We start from the raw sequence: 12,587 nt of genomic DNA, 5'->3' as shown, positions 1-12,587 counted from the left end.
AGGGTGGCCAAAAAGGAAGGGCAGAGTGAGCTCCACACCCCTTCACAGTTCAGATCAATGGTTTTACCCAGCTGAGAGCTGAACTCAGTCACAACATAACGCAAGGCAGCGCACACACAAAATTAATTCATTGTGCCCAAGTATGGGAAGTTTGGGTTTCCAGTCAGAAGGGGCAAGATGAGAAGAAAATCAATAGCAGAAGAGGTTTAAAAAAAAGGAAAAAAAAAAATCACCACCCAAACAACCATCCAAAGAACCCAGGAAAATATAACAGGTGTTGACTGGGAGGTCTACAGAAGTGAGATTCAACCACAGAGACCTCTGCTAGTTTTTCTAACCTTATGCAGCACAGACAATAGCTCAGCTATGAAAGTTTAAGTAAGAACACTTAATACAATGTGGCACTCCTGTACTGCTTTGCACATTTAATACTCTCTATCCCAGCTTTTTTCCCAAGTAATGGTCACATCAGAAGCTGGAACCACAGATTTCTTTTGTAAACAGTTTATGGGGCTGGGAACTGCTGGCAGTGAAAGGTTTCAGCCTTAAGGTCTTCAGAAGATGTAAACATATAAATGTCTAACACAGTTACAGCTTAACTGCTATAATATGATGAATCTATTTTTTATGAAAACAGGATTTTTTGCCTCCCATTCTGCACAGCTTTACAGCACATTCCAGCAGCATTAGATACAGAGGTCTTACATAACAGAATACCTCCATCTTCCTGCACACTGAGGGGATTTTGGAGAACCTGACTAAAGCTCCGGTCTTGTGGGACAGTTCAGAATAAAAAGTGAGCCCCATGTGCAGGGATTGGGAAAGCTGGAAAGAGGCACCAGTTGTCCACAGACTGCAATGGATTCTAACACCAGTGACCTCAGCCTGCAGTCTTCAGCTGGAAGTGGATATTTGGAGACTAAACTTGCTGTGAGAAGATTTGGTTCCTAGCAGTTGAGATCAACTTCACTTGCACAGACTGAAAATGTGGAAAACAAAAATGTTTACTGTAGTGTGAATAATTTTACATTAACTTTGAGAATAGATACACAAGCTCTGGCAGGGATGAAATACAACAGGACTGCAAAAACATAGAATAGAAAATACTTCGGGCAATACTAAGATTCCCATCAAATTAACAATACAAACTGACATTTTAGATAAAATGGTGCTTTCAGAAATGCTTAGTCACCAAAACCAAGGAGTCCTAGGATTTTCACTACCACTTATTAGTATAATTTTCAGACACTACTACTGCCTAACAGCTGCTGGCAAAACATGCCTGTGCCCTTTCTAGTTTTATTGAACATTTTGTCTAGGGCATACTAAAATCCCAAGTCCCATTAACAGTTACAAATCCCCACACAGTACAACCTACAGAGAAGCTTAATAACACATGGTCAATCTACACTGGCAATTCCTTTTCTTCATGCATATTTCAAGGGCAAGCCCCTTATCATAGTCATCCTGAAAACATCTATGACTCCCATTTTTGAGGAAAAAGAAAACAAAATAAAAAACACTTAAAGTGCTGAAAAATAATACTTCACTTCTCAGGGAAGCAGAAGGGCAAGGGGCCAATCAACTCTTTTTGGTCACTGCAATCACCTGTGGAGTCCAAGCCAGACTTGGGAAGGTGTCTAGAAAGGGCCTCCCAATTCTGGGCGTTACCATTCCCTTCCTGTCATCCATCTGTTTTATAGGCTTTTAGAGGCATGACTCATTTTATCTTTTCTGTGAGCACCAAGGGAAGAGTGAAAGCTTTCAGACCCCACACATGCAACAGCTTTCCTGTATATAAAATACTTCTGCAGTTTCAGCATAATACAGACCAATACAGATGTTTAAAGATTATGCCACTTGTAGTCAAGAGATTGGTTGTATCTAAAGAGCATTTCATTCTACAAAACCAAAGCCAAACCGCTCTCTGCAAAAGTCTGGCTTGAATTTCAGGCCCCCGATTGGCATGAATTTACACGGGAACATTACTAGTTATTGCTTCAGCCAGGCTGCTACAAAACAATTTACAAAGTCTGTGAAATATGAGCACACCTTAAACATTTGATAACTTGTCCAGCCTACAAAGGATTTACTGAATAAAAACTTCAGCCCTCCCCATCAATTAAACTTCTTAGTGCATTTTTAAGTTCTCAGAGTAAACGCATAAGATTTGGCATATATTATTGGCACAACGTTCTTCAAACACTTAGAAGTTCATGTATAAATATTTAGACTCCCATTATTCAGGACGGGGCACGAGAAGGCTTCAACCAATCTGGGCAGCTTTCCTGCCCGCACATATTCCCTCTTTGATTTTCATGCACTGAAGGGAGAGCTGCTTCATTCGGTTATCCAGAGCCAGCCCTTCAGTGGAGCTGCTCCTGGTGCTGCTCCTATTCTTGTTCACTCTGTCGCTTGTCTTGTTCTCAGCCCCTTCTGCCCTATCCCCTGCAAAGAAAAGATTAAACTGGATGTTAAACCCGGATTTCATTCTGCAAGTTAAGCTTCAAGAAGGTGTCTCTGCAGCTTCCTTTGCCAACGCACACAGAAATTACAGGAACAAGATGCTTTAACAAAACCAAGCTGTCCTTCCAAGCCATGCTTACTTCGTGCACTGCATCAGAAAATTAAGTCAGAACAGCCTTAGGATGGAGCAGGCAAGGGCAGTAGTAATCCTCTAGTCTGAATTAGTCAGCCAGGGCTGGCAGAGAGCCTGCAAGAAGCTCCTTCTGGCATGTTATTGTTTTGTGAGGATCTTGGGCTTATTTTCCCCTGGAAAGCAAGATTTTCAAAGAGCAGTACAGTAATTTAAATAAGTGAACTCAGATTTTCCTCCAAATAAATGTACCATGAGAATCCCACTGCTCACTTATTTAGTGAGAAATCTCTAACCCGTGCACTAAGACAGAACTGGGGAACGTTCCCAGCCCGGAGAACAGTAATTAATACATCATAGACATCGCTGTTAACTTTGAGACACAGGGCCTTCCACAATTACCTTCCCCAAAAAAGCAGCCAGCAGCTCAGCATTCCCTGCCATATGCCTAGGGGAGCTGGGATGCTTTTCCTGCTCCCTTTATGAAGCTGAAAAATTCTGGCCCAGGGTGTATCCAGCTGCACCTACCTCTTTCAGCTTCACACTCAGGGGAGGAGGCCCCACTGCATTCACTCCGAGGGCCCAGGACAGGGAAGATCATCCCAAACTCAGAGAGGGAGACAGGGCTGGGCAGATCCAGGCTTCCAGGTCGTGTCGCAGGAGGAAACTGAGTGGGCACCTCACAGGGACTCGTAGGACCAGAGCTGAAGCTGGACACTGATTGAGTTTCTGAATCTTCTTCGGACACAAAGCTGCTGCCATTATCATCCTCAAACACTTCTGAAGCCACTGCAATGTTCAAAGAATATTCCAGTTAGGAATTTGGCCTCCCCTCCTGCACCTTCCCAGGCAAAGGCAGTTTTTCAGGTTTGCACCTCCCATACCTGGACACACTGCTAACCCATGGGCTGCCCCCTCTGGTCTTCTGCCCCCTGCGCAAAGCCTTAAGCTGGTTCTGCCCTGAGGAGCAGCACACCTGCCAGCCAGGCCATGCAAGGCCAGCTCTGCAATAGCTACTGCCCCTCATGCCAAGAAGCTCTTGGATTTTCAGTGGCCTTGCTGGCCTTGTTCACTCGTAATCTTCAGAAGACAACTTAGGTTAGAGCCTAATTCCCTGTATCTGCCTCCCCCAGCACTACCTTGATCCCAGCGCAGCCTCCTGGTTATTTAAGGTGCTAATTAGAAAGACACAGGTCCCAAGATTTCTTTTTCAGTGAGGATCACCAAACACCACCAAATTAAAAAAAAAAAAATAATAACATATATTCTTTTCCCTGCACGTGTTGGCTCAGATCTGAATTCTAATTAAAGCAAACCTGCTCAAAACTGTCTGTCTAGATTAAGCTGGAGGGTCCGTACGAACAAGCACAGGAGAAATCCATTAAAGAAGGCTCCATTTTGTGCAACACAAGGGTGTAGATTTTGCTGAAATTCAACACACTTCAGAGGCTTACTGCAGGATGGGTACCAAAGACTCCTGCACACAGAAGTCCCGCTGGGATCAGAAGGTTCTCTACACACGTCAGCCTCTACACCACGCCAAGTGTGTGCTGGAATCACACTGGCCTGAAGGAGTCCCAGACGCAGCAGGACACCCACAGTGACCTGAGGTTATCTTCAATTCCTCCTCCTTGTGATTCCTGCCATTGTTAGCAAGGCTCAGAATCACCTTGGAAGAGCGGCAGGAGCAAAGCAGCAGTATTAACAAAACGGCTCAAAGGAGGAGCTTCAAAGAAGTTCTCATGTCACCTTGGCAGCCTGGGGCTCGGAGGCACCCATCAAACACAAAGGTGCCAACAGAGGCTGCTACTGCCATGGTTATGGCAGAGATGGTCGACCACTTTCTGCTGGACTTGCAGATTGCAGAACTGCACTTAACACGTTGCAAAATTCACCCAAAAGGCTTCAAACATTAAGGTGGATAACATTATCCATATTCCTGAGTCCTCTCCAGGGCACTTCATACTCAGAGACAGCTTTTCTTGTGTACTGGGTCTTCCTGTTTTGTTTTCAACGAAATCAAATCTAAGACTGCAGAGGGGCCTTCTCACTTGCTGCGTTTATCAATATATGGTGGAAAATACTGATAAGTCTGCAGTGGGCAAAAGCAATAAAAGGTCTGGCAAAAAAGATGTTTCCAATTAGACTCCTCTGCTTGGCAAGAAGCGCTGACATCAGGGAGTTCACAGGCAGCAGAACTGAAATTGTACCCTCCTATTCACATCTAAATTCACTGCAATGCACAGGAGCATCTACAAGGGCCAAGAAACTCCCACTGATGACGAGGTGTTGTATCCAACTCTGGCGGGCAGAAATCAAGATATAAAAGGATCTTGGTGGAAAGCTCCCCTCATATTACAATGAGAACTTAATCCAGGTTATTTTATTATTTAATCCAGGCTGCAAGTCCTGTCATGTCATAACCCAGTTCTGTGTTGGCACCACGCACAAATTGATGTCCTTTCACTCACATCAGACTGTGCAATTCTAAGAGAGGGATAAGCCCACACTGCTGTTCCTTGCCTGCAGCCTCAGCAGCAGCCAGGGGAGCCAACAACTAATATTAATTAACACTAAGTTTCCTGACTCTTTCTGCCCCTATATCCCAGGTCCCTGAACTCTTTCAGCACAAAACACCCTGAAAACTCAGTTATACCTAAGGTTTTCAGAAGGGTATCCAAAAGAGGCAAATCCTGCCTAGATTGGAAAGGGTTAACCTCAGGAAATAAGGGTGGCAGAAGATAAGCAGCCATACTGGCTGCTTCAGCTGTCCAGACATGGCACTCACTCACTGCTGCAAGTCAGGTCCCAGCTACACAGTACTGAGTGAGAGAGCAGAAACTCCCACTGCTGCAGAGGGTGGAGACCAGCCCAGGGCTGCCTCCCAGCTCCCACGGCTCACACAAGGCTGTACCATGGACCTACAAGGCCTCAGTGCCACTACACACTGGTGTCTGTGGGGAAATTGCATCTTTTGCCTTTGGGCACCAGGGTTGTGCAATCATGAACTCCTGCAATTCTGATCCTTGACTTTTCCCTGCAGAAACAAAGCTCAAATACAAATTAAACTGGAATCTGTGGGACTGGGCAACAAGAAAAAGACTTTCTGCATCAAAAAGGGGAAAAAGTTTCCAGGAAGGAGGCAAAAGTAGGCCACGTGTAATGTCCATCTATCCACTGTCCATCTGTCCATCTATCCAGACCCAGGACAAATGCAAACTCACCATACAACACATGGGGTTGTGACTCACTTTGCAACACAAGGTCCCCATGTGCCACCAGAAAGCAGAGGTTACCTTGCTTGTTTGGAGCTTCCTTGGAGGTCGTTGCTGTCACCTATTTCTCCTACAGAGCCCCTCAGCACACTGCAGCAGCATATTGCTGCTTCTTCACTTCCCTTGCTCACAGCACACACGCTCTGCTGAAATCACACCTTGGAAAAGACTGCAGCACAAAGGGGCTTACCCTTAGACGCTTCCATGAGAGCATCACACCTTTCTGTACTACTGTAGCCACAACTCCAGCTCTCTCTGTCACAGGCCCAGAACGGGAAGACAAGCACTTGATCCAAAAGGTCTGTTCCCAGACTGGCTGAACAATCTGTGACAGCCTGCGACCACCCCAGGTGAGTCCCTGCCAGCAGCACCACTGGATTAAAATTAGACACACACTTGGAAGTGTGTTAATTTTTCTCCTTTCATACAGCATTGTACAAAAAACTACAGGGATGTTAAGGGAATGGCTGATGCACTTTAACTCATTACCCTTTCCCTTGAAAACTGCCTATTAAAGAATGTAATCAACTCCTGCAATAACAAGAAGCATCACAACCTAGCCACAGTCCCACAACAGCCAGCAAATTTCAAAACTGCAGAATACACAGAGCAACCTTAACGTCAGCATTTCTAACAATGCCCATGGGATATTCCCAAGCACGACAGTGCTCTGTACTCACTGGAGATGGTGTCTGACTCTGCTTTACTCGCTGACAGGTCTTCCACAGATGTGTTGCTCCCCTCAGCACCCACTCCGCATCCTCGGGGCCCCATGGCAGTGGACCTTCTCCTCTCATGAATCTCATCTGAGATCATCTCCAGATTTTTCAAGGCAGTCTTATACTCTCCCTTTGCCAGGGCCAGTTTGGCCTGCAGGTCATCCACTGTTTTCTTCAGTTGCTAACAAGGGAGACAGGTATTAGATGGACTTTCAAACAAGGATTAAATGGACTACAAACAAGGCACAGCACACAGTTCCCTGTTACGTGTCCAGGTGCCTTGGCTCTGCACAGGCAAGCACAAACCAGGGATAGTATCTAGGGGATAGGAGAGTTCAGAATTCAGAAGCAACCTGGCACAAGCAGTGGCATTTGTGAAGGAGATAACAGCAAGGCCAACTACAGGAGCCAGGGGCTGGGACTGCCTCAGGAATGTGGTCATGGCCCATGGCTAAGCACAGAGCAAAGGCCCTGTTCAGATGTGAACATGCAGGAGCTCTCCTTAACAGGAATACAGCTCTACATTATGCCACCAGAAACACCCCTAAGGTTTGCTGGCACAGCAGGGCTGGGGGTCACCCCTGAAGCAGCTGAGCCTCACTCTCTGCTGAGCACCAAACCTGTCACTTCTGCTCACTAAACCTGCAGAGCAGAAAGCAGCAAACCTCAACCCTGACAGCTGTAATACAGCAGTTCCTGTGTCCCCAGGCACAAACACCACCGCCTACAGCAAGGGCAAGAGTGTTGGACATCCTATTTCACAAAGGGGAAACACTGCTTGTGAGTCTGTAGCTCTCTCAGTGCTGGCTTTTTTGTTTTTTTTCTTTTTGTGCATTAAAAGCAAAGCAATCTGTGCTTTTTTTCATACAGTTTACACAATCACCTTGCTTCAAGAAGGCATTGAGCAGCTGCCACAGAGAAGCAACAGGCCCACAAACAGTGCACCTCTGCCCATGGAAAAAAGGGAATTTCTCAAAAGATGCTTCTAGGCAGCAGGGATTATTGGGCTGGCACCCAGCCCAGGGCAGGCTTGATACAGCAGCAGCTGCCCGCAGGCAAGGCAGAGGAGGACAGAGCACCCAAGCCTGGAACCTGGCAAGGAAAAAGGTGCACACCAGAGTCTCTGAGGACTGCAAAATGCTTTTGAATCTCAGGCAGCCCAAGAAAGGGCTCACAAAACCTTTGTGGGATATGCCTTGCATGCCAGACAAGGAATGGGAATCCTTTTCTAGCTAGGCTCCTGATCCAGCATCCCACTGGAGCCTTCCTGCACCCATAGCCAGCAGTCCAAGGCAATGTGCTCCACTTAAACCCTGTGCCCATCCTACACAACAGCACTGGCCACTACCCTGCAACTCTGAGGAGCCAGGCTCCCAGTTTTGGGGGCCACATGCAGCAAAAGTCACACAGGTAGAAAGAGAGTGATTCTTGCATTTGAATTTGTAGGGCTACTCTGCCCTACCATCCCTGGCAGCTCCAAGACTGGCTGTAACAGCAGGGACTACCATCCCATAGAGATTTGCCATGCCCACCCAAAGGCTACTGTGCCCTGCAAGGCATGTGCTATGCCCAAGCACTGGCCAGGCATCATTGCACCACAAAGAATGCAGTGCAGAGATGCCAAAAAGCCCTGGAAGCCTATCCCACCAAACCCCTCTTATGCCAGATCAGAAATTCACATCTGCATGATATCTGAGCACTGCAAGCAGGTTACTTATTCTGTTAATTGGTCCAACCAGTAAACATAAAAGATCACATAAAAGATCATAAAAGAACAGTTAAACAGTCTGAAGCATAAAACATAGAGCGAAGAAAATGAAACCCACAACAAACAAATAAATCCCAGATACATTAAACTACAAGAAGCAAAGACAGTCAAACTGTACTCTCTTGGTTCTGACAGAGTTCAAACACACTTATTTCACACAAAAAAAACAAAGACTCTCTTAGTCTTTTATCTTTAAAATGTGCTTAGCAAATTGCTCAAGAGGTTTTGAATTGGTTTTGTATAGAAACACAATATAGTTGTTGGAGCACTTTAGACGTAATTTCAGTATTTACTGTAAGCAGTTAAGAGTTTCAAATGGATCTGAATTACATACATACCTCTAGTTGGACATAGTACTTTGCCTTGAGTTCAAAATAAGGTCTGTGGAAAAACAAAGAACAGTTGTTTACAATCACTGGGACTGAGTGCACTGTACGGGTGTGGGAGTTGCTCTCTTTGTAGCTTTAACACAGCTATTTTGTGTATCACTGCAACCCCAAGAGACCACAATCCAGATGATGGAACACCTACACATGCTGTCAGTGTCTCTCTCTTACTCTCTAATGCATCTATTTCTCATGGGTCTTTTGACCTAAATACAAATTGCAACATTCCAGTTTTTGGAGTTGACAGCATAATTCCTCCAGGCTTAGATTCTGCAAGATATTTAAATGCAACATCCAGCTTCAGGCATAGGCATTCCCTCTCTACACAGCTTTTTTTCTGAGCCCATGGCATATGTAAATTCCTACAGAAGATGAACCTGGTCTGTGTTCAGGTGTGGGGGGTGCAGGGGCAGTTCTTACATTTTTCAGTGAAGGAGAGGGTATGAAGAGAGGTCAGAGCACCACACAAAAGGACACAGCACTTCCCAACAGTGGCCCACCAGGCACTTCCCTAAACTTGCTTTAGGGACAGAAGTACAAGAGGTACGGTACAAAGCCTAGAAACCACTTTCCACCCTCAAAATTTTGAAGCCCACTAGACAATACCATCTGATACAATACTGAGCAGGACAAGGAAAAGAAAAAAAAATCACGAAAATAAAAAAGCCCTGTTGTTTCAGCAGGGCTTACTACCCTCCTCTCCTTTCAGAAGCTCTCCTGGAAGGCAGGGGGGAGTTAAACAATCAGGTATGGCTTTACATGAAATAGAATGTGAACTACACTGGTTGTTTTTCTACCCTGACAGCAAGGCTGTTCTGAGCTGTAAACCCTACTGCAGCTGCATTTTGGACTGTGCACTAGAATTCAGGAGTATGAAACTGCAGCTTTCTGATCCTATATTCTTTGAAGTGACTACACAGTCACACACAAAATAAGTGAGTTGTGTTTCTGTAAGAGTAGGTTATTTCCAACTCTGATATTTTTAAGCACCCTTCCACCATCACCAGGAGCACACAGCCAAGTATTAATGCTTCCAGTGACACCAATCCAGCCAAAATGCATCTCTCCCTTCCCTTAGTGGGACATCACCCTGCCAAAGGCTACACAGATGCACCTGATAGGCCAAATAAAACACTGCAGCTGAGAATTTGGAGCCAACAGATAAAGGACTCCTACAGCCATACCCCAGAGCAATGGTAGCACACAGATACTGACAAATGGTGTTGCAGGGAAACACATACAGGAAAAGCAGTGAAACCTGCTCTCCTCAAATGACCTGATTCTCAATCTTCCTTACCCTGGTGCCAGTTGGGAGGGAACAACCAGACTCGAGTCCTAACCTCCCACCAGCTTCCACAAACCTCAGGAAAAGCCCCCTCTTTATCAGCAACAAGCACATGTGTTTGCATGGTGTGAAAAAACACTACATGCATGCGTGTGTGTGTATACACAAATACATACACGTGCACATAGGAGCAGGAATCTTTACTTGTAACAGGTAGGAAAAACATCACATCAGCAACAGAAAGGAGAGCTCGAGGCTGCCATGCAGGAGCTTGCACATTAACACTCCTGCTCACTCATGGCTCACACACAGCTGGGCATCTGATGCCAGCAGGAACCAGGCCACTGGCAGGGGAGGCACTCCTATGTCCTGGGGTCGCTTCATTACCTGACATCCATGGCCCTGTCACCACTGAGGGCTGGTCTGTAACTCAGCAGGGCAGGAGAAGTGCTCACTGATGTGTCCTACATCACTGGCTGGCTGAGCCTAGGGCACTGCACAGACAAAGTGCTTTTCAAGCTGGTCACCGGAAGAGTGAAAGACACTTTGCTCAAGTCACCAGAGCAGAAAGTGACTTCCAAAAACCAACTAACACAGGCGAGTTCATTATCCTACAGCTCAGAGGCATTTGAGCCAGAAGATCTGGTAACTGTTAAGAACATGCAGCTGTATGCACATTCATAGATCACAAGCAAGTAAGCACCCAAAAACTAAATTAAAAGCAAAACCAAAATGAAACTATCCAATAATCCTTTGCTAATCAACTTTACACAACAAATAATCTAAATTACTTTCCTCCAGGATGTCTTGCTTTCAAAATAGTAATGCTTTAAGCATCTTAATCCCAACTGAAGCAAGGAGCAAATGCAAATAATTTTCTGCCCAAAAGAGAGCAACTCATTCAGTGTGTCTACCCACAAGTTTAAACAGAAGATGAACAAAAGTCCAGAAAGGCCTAAGTGTTACAGCCAGTGCTCCCACACCACCCAGGGAGAAAGTCAGAGCAGGATGGAGGTGTTAAATCCTTCCTGAAAAGCAGCTAGAGGCCAGCTACACCCTACAATAAAAACAGCTGCAAATTCAATAGCCTCATTTCCCAGTTTCTGGAGCCACTTGACAGCACTGATGTTTTCAGCACAGTTGCAATTTTCCTTTATGTGAAAATTGCAATGCTAGGAGACAACTGACCTTTCCAACACCCCTATGCAACGTAAGTTCCAAAACATCCACAACTATTCATGCCATCAGGCATCTTTCACGTTAGCACTAGCTTAGAAGTGGCATTTCTGCAAACCCTTTATTAAAGCATCTCCGAAATACCCTACCTAGATGGTTTATACTGCAGTCAGCCCTGCTGTGAGACAAAGGAATACACTGGGATTCCTCCACAGAAGTGGAAACCAGCTTGGGCTGAGGAGAATGACACAAGACACCCCTCTGAGGGTAGTTCCAGCAAAGAAGTGAAAACTCAGAGGCACGTCACACAAGAGGCAGCTGGGACACCAGGCTCCACACCATCATAAAAAGCTTTGTAGGACCCCACTTTATCATGGTCTTTATTTTATACCTTATTGGCAAGGAAGGAACTCCCAGCAGCCAAAACTGTTTTCAGATATTGCCCTTATCCAGAGGAATCTGTCATTTAGTGATCTGATGATGGTTTTCACAGCCCCTATGCAGTGCTAGACAAACAGCATGCAGCTCATTCTAGGAAGTCACACCACTACACTGGTTCAGCGAACATGCTTGAATCCTTCTTGAGAAGTGCTAATCCTTTCTTGAATTGAGCAAACACTAATCAAAATAGATTTTTAGTTGACCGATTTCACCAAAAAGTCATTTTTAGATGGAGGGGATTAAAAGCTACGACAGCAAGCAGATTGTTTAGACAAGCCACAGTCTGGAAATACTAAAAAAGACTGAAATATAAAAGAGGATTAAGAATTAGTTGTAAACAGGGCCAAAATTTTAAACAGGTTCTGAGTAAAAAGCTGTTTCACTTCTCTGCAACAGAGCCAAATTGCACAGCAAACGCAGAGACAATTATTAATGACACAAGCTGCTTTGCTATGCATTCTGAAGGGTATTTCCTTCCCCAAGAATGGCTCTCACACAGCTTTGCCATGACAGCAGCAGGAAGAAAACAAGCCTCGTGTACAGCACCTTACACGCATGAGTCTCACACCTGACAGCTTTCTGTCACTTGCTTTGCTGTTCTCCTAACTAAAAGTAAGGGCTGTGAACAATCCTAGGCTGTGAAACACGCACAGAGTTCTGCAGACAGCACCTGTGTGGATCCCAGGTGCCTGCTCCTCAAATAACACACCATCAAGGAGTTCAGTGCACTAGAACAAGACCAAGATGCTGCTTGGAAAAGGTTTCTTATCCCATGTAGTTCAGAGGTCCATCACGTCAGGAGTTTCAAAACACACTTAAGACAACAAGGACAAATACCAGCACCACTTGTGCTGGGAGGCTGCTACACACAGAGAGGAACCAAAAGAGCAATACACTTTCACAAGTTAAAAAACCCCATCGAATAGGTATCTCCCCCAAAC

At 45.3% G+C, this 12,587-nt stretch overlaps 1 protein-coding gene across 2 annotated transcripts in view; it reads right to left on the bottom strand.

The window, feature by feature from the left end:
• Nucleotides 1-54: 54 nt before the first annotated feature.
• SH3BP5 (SH3 domain binding protein 5) overlaps nt 55-12,587 on the bottom strand; it is a 52,201-nt gene continuing 39,668 nt past the window's right edge. For both annotated transcript variants that reach the window (XM_062509180.1, XM_062509188.1), the window contains 4 exons: nt 8,697-8,739; nt 6,552-6,771; nt 3,125-3,385; nt 55-2,448 (listed from right to left, as the gene is read on the bottom strand). In XM_062509180.1, coding sequence (XP_062365164.1) covers nt 2,267-2,448; nt 3,125-3,385; nt 6,552-6,771; nt 8,697-8,739 — 706 coding nt within the window. In that variant the 3' untranslated portion in view covers nt 55-2,266. The remainder of the gene's footprint in view (nt 2,449-3,124; nt 3,386-6,551; nt 6,772-8,696; nt 8,740-12,587) is intronic.

This window comes from Cinclus cinclus, chromosome 1, assembly GCF_963662255.1.
Source record: "Cinclus cinclus chromosome 1, bCinCin1.1, whole genome shotgun sequence".
In the NCBI taxonomy this organism is placed as follows: Eukaryota; Metazoa; Chordata; class Aves; order Passeriformes; family Cinclidae; genus Cinclus; species Cinclus cinclus.
The sequence above is the reverse complement of the archived record's forward strand: the minus strand, read 5'-3'. Positions and strand labels throughout refer to the sequence as shown.